Below are 9505 nucleotides of genomic sequence, written 5' to 3'. Positions count from 1 at the left end.
AGGGAGCTGGGCAGGCCCCCCGTCGACTCGCTCTTTGAACGTTCTAAGCCTCTTGTATTGATTTGTTTGGTTTCAGCTGCGGTGCACCACTGCCCCCTAAGGTGGAGCACTGTATTGCATGCAGCCTTTGAATGAGAACTCAACTCATTATGGTTGCAGCAAGAGAGGGAGAAGCATACACTGTCCTGAAATGTGCATATTCTGTTAAGAATAAATACAGTGGTAGAGTAAAGCTATGGATGACCAACTGAGTTAGATGTTACATTGGGATGATCAACAAGAACAGCAATACTAGACCCACTCAACTGAGAGCTGTTGAGAGGTATCTTGAGATGCAATATGACTACACACGGTGAACACGCTGCATAACCCTATCCAAGACAATGTTTGAATACGACATTGCTTGATTGAGTCTGTGGTGGAATGAAAAATGGGCTTTAGTTTGAGACATTTCCCTTAGGAACTCTCATTGGGGGACAAAAAATGGCTGAAAAGGTTTGATGGAGCCCACGAGCCACTGGCATACTGTCCTCTATCGAGTCTAGACTACAGGCACTCAAAATAGAACTAAATGAAAGACTTCATTTGACAGGCAGAAACAGTAATGCACAGATTAATATGTAATAAGAAGTATCATGTGCAAGTGAAGTGGCCACTAATAATATAATCTCGACTGTTTTCTGCATTTTTACCCACGGGTCTGTATGCACTTTTAACCTCCATAAAATAAACATGTATTTTGGTTAGTTGATGATTTTTAAAGTGAAATTTGATTTATTCTGATTATACATTTTTGCTTTTTACTAATGTGCTCTTTTTTTTTAAAATCAGTTCTGGCATTGATTCTGATCTTCACCAAATATTGTGGATGCAGACTGAGTCATGGAGCTTTGGAAAAGCTTGAATGAGAACGGCAATCAGTCATTCATTCCCTCACATCCCTACAGAGGCCCCTCTCAGTGAAAAGTGCCTCTGTGTGTTAGCAGCCGAAAACAGGTAAACGCCGTGGAACATTTCCATGCAAACCGGGCCAAGAAACATTCTAAATTAACTTATTTTGCTGTACTCTCCGAGATGGGAGAGCTGCAGTGTGCCTGGCAGTCAAAATGCTGCAACAAGAGAGAGGGTCCCCAGCGCACCTCCACATCTGTGGGTTTTCACAAAATCAAATAGACTACTTTAGCTAGTGTGCAAGGAGTATAGGCCTACACATGCAAGCAGGCACTTACACACACACCTACACAAACCGCAGGGACACGCTCACACACATACCCACAGGCACACAAACCCCCCTTGACATATATTTTTAATGGTATAAACCAGTATGTAGGCACTCATGCATGTTAATCTGGAACGCACACCTTCACACTGCCGTACCTTTATTCTGCTTCCATAAATGGAGAGAAGTTACTGCTACTACACACACTCTCTCCCTTTGTACCTCTTTCAGGTAGGATGTAAATCTCATCATTGTTCTAGTGTCACAGAGAAGAAAGAGCAGCTCCTCATCAAACTGTAGCCTGAAACCCCACTGCTGCCTCTCGGAAATGGAGAACTTCAATACAGCACTTTTCTAAATGACTGGAGTTCTTTCATTAAATGCAGGTGAAGATAACGTTTTGCCGTGTTATGGGTCATGAAGAATGTGGAATAGTAACTACAGTACAGGCTAGTGTGCCGATTACCTTTCTGTACAGCACGTTGTAGCACTTCTCTGCCATCTGGTGGGCAAAAAGTCACATTCCTACAATACAGTGCTACTTCAAACCAGAGATAACGACAATGTAGTTGAACATAAGCCTCGTCTCATGTAATCAAATTGCTTCAGAAGTATACATTTTGTAATGCAGCTGAGCCAGTGTAATAGCGCACAAAAGTATATCAGTGAATGTCAAGTTTACATCCTTTACGCAGGTTCTATAGTCTATGCTTCTATCCTGAGATTAGGCTAGTTATTTTACAAAAAGAAAAATTCATGGTTATCACATTCACTATGAACGACATGGTGAATCTGTATTGATAATTCAATGTCTGTATCCATCCCATTGAAATAACTAGGTTATGTCCCAATTCGCTTTCATGCCAGTGTACCCTTAACCTTTGAAACTAAATTACTGGTATAAGTGTGGAAATGATCTACCCAATGCTTTTCGTTTTGTGAGTAGTCAACACCAAAGATAGTGGCTAAATGAAGATTGCCCACTTAGGCCATTTAACGTTGAAAAAGTCTCAGTACTTGTCAACTTAACAGGGTGGGTCTCCAAGGACGAGAGGGTGTGATTTTCCCTGAGTATCATGTAGTCATTTGCTACCTACCAGGATCAGTTGCACTTTCCACACCAACCAGTAAACAGTTTTCCAAACCAGAATGAGACGTACGCATTCGTTTTAAACCTGTCAGATGACATCATTTAACAAGTGCTGGTACACAAATCTAGAAGTGATTACTTGCAGCAGCCCCTTTTGAGTTTTCAGAAATGTTTGAAAGTACTACCAGAACATTGGCAATACCAGCAGCAAGATATCAAAATGTAACTTTGATAGCAGTTGACAGTCTGGTTATAGGCTTAAAAACCTTCAGTATTTTGCTCTCAAGAGAGTAAACACCACATTGTGCAAGGCGACAGTAAACGTTTCTATAAAGTATGGGAATCAGTTTGCATATCATGCAAAACTTCAACAAACAACAAGACCAATATGTAGAACAGAAAACATTTATTTTCATTGCTGGATCATCCCGTTCCCAGTTGGTTTGACCTCCTGGGGAACCTTCAGCATCCAATGCATTTAGTCCAGCTGTGAAAAAGCAATTCCAGGGTTAGATTCATGTAAAGATTTACAACTAATCAACAGAACGGTATTGTAGAATATCATTAGGAACATACTTAACCTATTGATTATGAATAAAATTATCTAGCCAACTAGCTAGTGATGTACAATCCATTTGGAAAGTATTCAGACCCCTTAACTTTATCCCCCAAAAAACAATACATTAGCCTTACATAAGTATTCAGATCTGATCTTTGTTGAAGCACCTTTGTAGCTTTACAGCCTCGAGTATGAAGCTACATGCTTGGCACACTTGTATTTGGGGAGTTTCTCCAATTCTTCTCAGCAAACCTTCTCAAGCTTTGTCAGGTTGGATGGAGAGAGTCGCTGCACTGCAGTTGTCGGGTCCCTCCAGAGATGTTGGATTGTGTTCAAGTCCAGGCCACTCAAGGATATTCAGAGACTTGTCCCAAAGCCACTCCTGCGTTGTCTTGGCTGTGTGCTTATGTAACGGATGTGAAACGGCTAGCTTAGTTAGCGGTGGTGCGCACTAAACAACGTTTCAATCGGTGACGTCACTCGTTCTGAGACCTTGAAATAGTAGTTCTCCTTGCTCTGCAAGGGCCACAGCGTTTGTGGAGCGATGAGTAACGATGCTTCGTGGGTCCCTGGTTCGTGCTCGGGTATGGGCGAGGGGACGGTCTAAAGTTATACTGTTACACTTAGGGTTGTTGTCCTGTTCGAAGGTGAACCGTCGCCCCCAGGCCGAGGTCCTGAGCAGGTTCTCTCGCAACCCTGACTGGTTTTCCAGTCCATGGCACTGAAAAACAACCCCACAGCATGATGCTGCCACCACGCTTCACCGTAGCCTGATTTCTTCCAGATGTGACATTTAGGTCAAAGAGTTTAATATTGGTTTCATCAGACCAGAGAATCTTGTTCCTCAGTCCTTTGGACGCATTTTGGTAAACTCCAAGCGTGCTGTCATGTGGCTTCCTTCTGGCCACAGCCCCAAAGGACTGATTTGGCAGAGTGCTGCAGAGAAGGTTATCCTTCTGGAAGGTTCTCCCATCTCCACAGAGGAACTAACTCTGGATTGGGTTCTTGGTCACCTCACTGACCAAGGCCCGTCTCCCCCAATTGCTCAGTTTGGCCGGGCTGCCAGCTCCATGAAGAGACTTGGTGGTTCCAACTTCTGACATTTAAGAATGATGGTGTCCATTGTGTTCTTGGGGACTTTCAATGCTGTAGAAATGTTTTGGCACCCTTCCCCGATCTGTGTCTTGACAATCAGGTTTTTGCTGTGGGACCATATAGACAGGTGTGTGCCTTTCCAAATCATGTCCAATCAATTGAACTTACCACAGATGGACTCCAACCATGTTGTAGGAACATTTCAAGGTTGATCAATGGAAACAGGATGCACCGGAGCTCAATTTTGAGTCTAAGAGCAAAGGATCTGAATACTTAAGTAAATAATGTATGTTTTTTTTGCAAACAATGTGCTGATTGTGGGGGGGGGGGGGGGGGCGCGAATTGTATCAATTTTAGAATAAGGCTGTAATGTAAATGTGGAAAAGGGATCATTACGAATGCACCTCAACTGCGCTATGTTTGGTAAACCACCTGTCCTCTGCATTCAGAGGCAGGAATTCCTTTACCGCTGACGTTACCATATAAAACAATGTCAACAACTAGCCAACGGTGACTTACAGTGGATAGAGAGTAAAACGCAAATACTCGCCTTAACAAAGCCGATGTCGTTCGCGTACTGCCTGAAGCACTGGCGGCACATGTTGAGCCCGTATTTACGGATCAAACCGTGTCTGTTCGAGCATACCCGGCTGGAAAACAAAGAATGCAAATATTAGACAAGAATGGGGAATGATTTAATAAGTGCCCGGCAAGTTCAAGCTCATTCAAAGTTAGCCAGCCAACGACGTTACATAGCGAGAGAAAGTGTTAGCAGCAGATAAACCTGCAACATTCACATTCAGGGGTATATTTATGCCAACAACAAAAAAAGACGTTCTCCCTAGCCACGTCACTGTACTTGATTAGAAAGTACTACAAGCTGCAAACAGCCAACGTTAACATGCGCTAAAAATGTGAGGACCAGCGTTGTTGCACATCAACCGCCATATTAGCTCGAGCGAAGCCCTCATGTGGTTCAAAATGTACACCAAGAATTTGGGTCCGTGAAAATCTGACGGACTCTAAAATTCACTCCAAAGAAAATACTAAACGACATATTGAAAATGACTGACCAGGATCGGGATCCCTGACCGAATTTTCTAGGATGACTCCAATAGAGCTGCTGATGACCCATCTTGTCTCGTTTGCTCGGATGTCAGAAAGGAAGGAATACGGGTGCGCATGCGCCAATAAAAATATTCTGCCGGGCGTCTTCCGCCCACAATGCATAGCGGGAAACATCCACCTAAAAGGAAGCGATTCCCAAACCTTCCACAACAAAGCCATCACCGACAGAGAGATGAACCTGGAGAAGAGTCCCCTAAGCAAGTTGGTCCTGGGGCTCTGTTTACAAACACAACCTACAGAGCCCCAGGACAGCAGCCACAATTAGACCCAACCAAATCATGAGAAAACAAAAAGATAATTACTTGACACACTGGAAAGAATTAACAAAAAAAACAGAGCAAACTAGAATGTTATTTGGCCCTATACAGAGAGTACACAGCGGCAGAATACCTGACCACTGTGACTGACCCAAAATTAAGGAAAGCATTGACTATGTACAGACTCAGCGAGCATAGCCTTGCTATTGAGAAAGGCCGCCATAGGCAGACATGGCTCTCAAGAGAAGACAGGCTATGTGCTCACTGCCCACAAAATGAGGTGGAAACTGAGCTGCACTTCCTAACCTCCTGCCCAATGTATGACCATATTAGAGAGACATATTTCCCTCAGATTACACAGATCCACAAAGAATTCGAAAACAAATCCAATTTTGAAAAACTCCCATATCTACTGGGTGAAATTCCACAGTGTGCCATCAGAGCAGCAAGATTTGTGACCTGTTGCCATGAGAAAAGGGCAACCAGTGACGATCACGCACCATTGTAAATACAACCCATATTTATGTTTATTTATTTTATCTTGTGTCCTTTACCATTTGTACATTGTTAAAACACTATATTATATATATATATATATAATATGACATTTGTAATGTCTTTATTGTTTTGAAACTTCTGTATGTGTGATGTCTACTGTTAATTTTTATTGTTTATTTCACTTTATATATTATCTACCTCACTTGCTTTGGCAATGTTAACACATGTTTCCCATGCCAATAAAGCCTTGAATTGAATTGAACATCGCATTGCATGCATTCTTGTAGTATACCTCTAGATGGCGCCAACAACCTGCAGCAGCGTCAACAACCAATCTGGAGCCTGGTGCTGCAATTGTGGACTTGAATAGAAGCTGAATTTATTACATTTCCCCAATAGGTTGGCCACACCGCTCACGTCACGTGCATTGCAAAATAAATTTAGAAATCTATATTATTCAATTGTTCCGTGTTACAAGAAACCCAAACCAGCTGCACACGTGCGCCATCGTGCATACATTTATTTTGTCCCCCTACACCAGCCCTGATCAGGACATGCAGGTTAAAGTATCAAAACAAGGACAGGTCGAAAAGCATTAAACATGTATGGCAATTTAGCTAGTTAGCTTGCACTTGCTCGCTAATTTATCCTATTTAGCTAACTTGCTGTTGCTTGTGAATTTGTCCTGAGACATAAACATTGAGTCGTTATTTTATCTGAAATGCACAAGGTCCTCTACTCCGACAATTAATCCACACATAAAACGGTCAACCAAATCATTCCTAGTCATCTCTCCTCCTTCCAGGCTTTTTCATCTTTGAACTTATATGGTGATTGGCATCTACACTTTCATAGTATTACCACGACAACCGGCAAAACAGTTTGTCTTTCAATCACCCACATGGGTATAACCAATGAGGAGATGGCACGTGGGTACCTGCTTCTATAAACCAATGAGGAGATGGGAGAGGCAGGACTTGCAGTGCAATTTGCGTCAGAAATAGGAATGGCTTCTATTTTAGACCTTTGCAATGCAGACGCTCCTTGGCGGCATAGATTCCTAAATTTATTTTGCAACACGCGGGCAGTGTAGTCAGCTGTATTGGCGTCAATATTCGGATTAATAGCTCAACAAGGAATTTGTACAAGCAGCAATCATTCATTTAAAATGGCATGCTGTTAAATATTTACAATAATACATACGCACAACTAGCCTCAAATGCCTCAAATCCATTCTTATCGGCAGACTCAGTAGCCTTGGTTGTTCTGATGACTGCCTTGCCTGGTTCACCAACTACTTTGCAGACAGAGTGCAGTGTGTCAAATCGGAGGGCATGCTGTCCGGTCCTCTGGCAGTCTCTATGGGGGTGCCACAGGGTTCAATTCTCGGGTCGACTCTTTTCTCTGTATATATCAATGATGTTGCTCTTGCTGCAGGCGATTCCCTGATCCACCTCTACGCAGACGACACCATTCTATATACAGTGCCTTGCGAAAGTATTCGGCTCCCTTGAACTTTGCGACCTTTTGCCACATTTCAGGCTTCAAACATAAAGATATAAAACTGTATTTTTTGTGAAGAATCAACAACAAGTGGGACACAATCATGAAGTGGAACGACATTTATTGGATATTTCAAACTTTTTTAACAAATCAAAAACTGAAAAATTGGGCGTGCTAAAATTATTCAGCCCCCTTAAGTCAATACTTTGTAGCGCCACCTTTTGTGGCGATTACAGCTGTAAGTCGCTTGGGGTATGTCTCTATCAGTTTTGCACATCGAGAGACTGAAATTTTTTCCCATTCCTCCAACCTCACTGAGCTCGAGCAAAACAGCTCGAGCTCAGTGAGGTTGGATGGAGAGCATTTGTGAACAGCAGTTTTCAGTTCTTTCCACAGATTCTCAATTGGATTCAGGTCTGGACTTTGACTTGGCCATTCTAACACCTGGATATGTTTATTTTTGAACCATTCCATTGTAGATTTTGCTTTATGTTTTGGATCATTGTCTTGATGTAAGACAAATCTCCGTCCCAGTCTCAGGTCTTTTGCAGACTCCATCAGGTTTTCTTCCAGAATGGTCCTGTATTTGGCTCCCTCCATCTTCCCATCAATTTTAACCATCTTTCCTGTCCCTGCTGAAGAAAAGCAGGCCCAAACCATGATGCTGCCACCACCATGTTTGACAGTGGAGATGGTGTGTTCAGGGTGATGAGCTGTGTTGCTTTTACGCCAAACATAACGTTTTGCATTGTTGCCAAAAAGTTCAATTTTGGTTTCATCTGACCAGAGCACCTTCTTCCACATGTTTGGTGTGTCTCCCAGGTGGCTTGTGGCAAACTATAAACAACACTTTTTATGGATATCTTTAAGAAATGGCTTTCTTCTTGCCACTCTTCCATAAAGGCCAGATTTGTGCAATATACGACTGATTGTTGTCCTATGGACAGAGTCTCCCACCTCAGCTGTAGATCTCTGCAGTTCATCCAGAGTGATCATGGGCCTCTTGGCTGCATCTCTGATCAGTCTTCTCCTTGTATGAGCTGAAAGTTTTAAGGGACGGCCAGGTCTTTGTAGATTTGCAGTGGTCTGATACTCCTTCCATTTCAATATTATCGCTTGCACAGTGCTCCTTGGGATGTTTAAAGCTTGGGAAATCTTTTTGTATCCAAATCCGGCTTCAAACTTCTTCACAACAGTATCTCGGACCTGCCTGGTGTGTTCCTTGTTCTTCATGATGCTCTCTGTGCTTTTAACGGACCTCTGAGACTATCACAGTGCAGGTGCATTTATACGGAGACTTGATTACACACAGGTGGATTGTATTTATCATCATTAGTCATTTAGGTCAATATTGGATCATTCAGAGATCCTCACTGAACTTCTGGAGAGAGTTTGCTGCACTGAAAGTAAAGGGGCTGAATAATTTTGCACGCCCAATTATTCAGTTTTTGATTTGTTAAAAAAGTTTGAAATATACAATAAATGTCGTTCCACTTCATGATTGTGTCCCACTTGTTGTTGATTCTTCACAAAAAAATACAGTTTTATATCTTTATGTTTGAAGCCTGAAATGTGGCAAAAGGTCGCAAAGTTCAAGGGGGGCGAATACTTTCGCAAGGCACTGTACTTCCGGCCCGTCCTTGGACACTGTGCTATCTAACCTCCAAACAAGCTTCAATGCCATACAACACTCCTTCCTTGGCCTCCAACTGCTCTTAAACGCTAGTAAAATCAAATGTATGCTTTTCAACCGTTCGCTGCCTGCACCCGCAACCCTAACCCTGACTAGTATCACCACACTGGATGGTTCCGACCTTGAATATGTGGACATCTATAAGTACCTAGTTGTCTGGCTAGACTGTAAACTCTCCTTCCAGACTCATATCAAACATCTCCAATCGAAAATCAAATCCAGAATCGGCTTTCTATTCCGCAATAAAGCCTCCTTCACTCATGCCGCCAAACTTACCCTAGTAAAACTGACTATCCTACCGATCCTCGACTTCGGCGACGTCATCTACAAAATAGCTTCCAACACTCTACTCAGCAAACTGGATGCAGTTTATCACAGTGCCATCCGTTTTGTCACTAAAGCACCTTATACCACCCACCACTGCAACTTGTATGCTCTCGTCGGCTGGCCCTCGCTACATATT

At 42.7% G+C, this 9505-nt stretch overlaps 1 protein-coding gene across 1 annotated transcript; it reads right to left on the bottom strand.

The window, feature by feature from the left end:
* Positions 1-2700: 2700 nt before the first annotated feature.
* Positions 2701-5147, bottom strand: LOC135505524 (small ribosomal subunit protein uS14). The gene is made up of 3 exons (XM_064924592.1): positions 5037-5147; positions 4514-4613; positions 2701-2796 (listed from the first exon to the last, which is right to left on the bottom strand). Exons 1-3 carry the CDS (start codon positions 5096-5098, stop codon positions 2788-2790), a joined length of 171 nt encoding a protein of 56 aa, XP_064780664.1. The 5' UTR covers positions 5099-5147; the 3' UTR covers positions 2701-2787.
* Between the last annotated feature and the right edge of the window lie 4358 nt (positions 5148-9505).

The sequence above is a fragment of the Oncorhynchus masou genome, chromosome 19 (genome assembly GCF_036934945.1).
Source record: "Oncorhynchus masou masou isolate Uvic2021 chromosome 19, UVic_Omas_1.1, whole genome shotgun sequence".
Lineage (NCBI taxonomy): Eukaryota > Metazoa > Chordata > Actinopteri > Salmoniformes > Salmonidae > Oncorhynchus > Oncorhynchus masou.
This window is presented reverse-complemented; position numbering and strand designations above follow the sequence as displayed.

Excerpts from the sequence above, each read along its gene's own strand:
- LOC135505524 (XM_064924592.1), bottom strand. The coding sequence starts at position 5,098 with ATGGGTCATCAGCAGCTCTATTGGAGTCATCCTAGAAAATTCGGTCAG. Across the intron at positions 4,614-5,036 it reads GGTCAGGGATCCCGATCCTG|CCGGGTATGCTCGAACAGAC; the intron begins GTCAGTCATTTT and ends TTTGTTTTCCAG.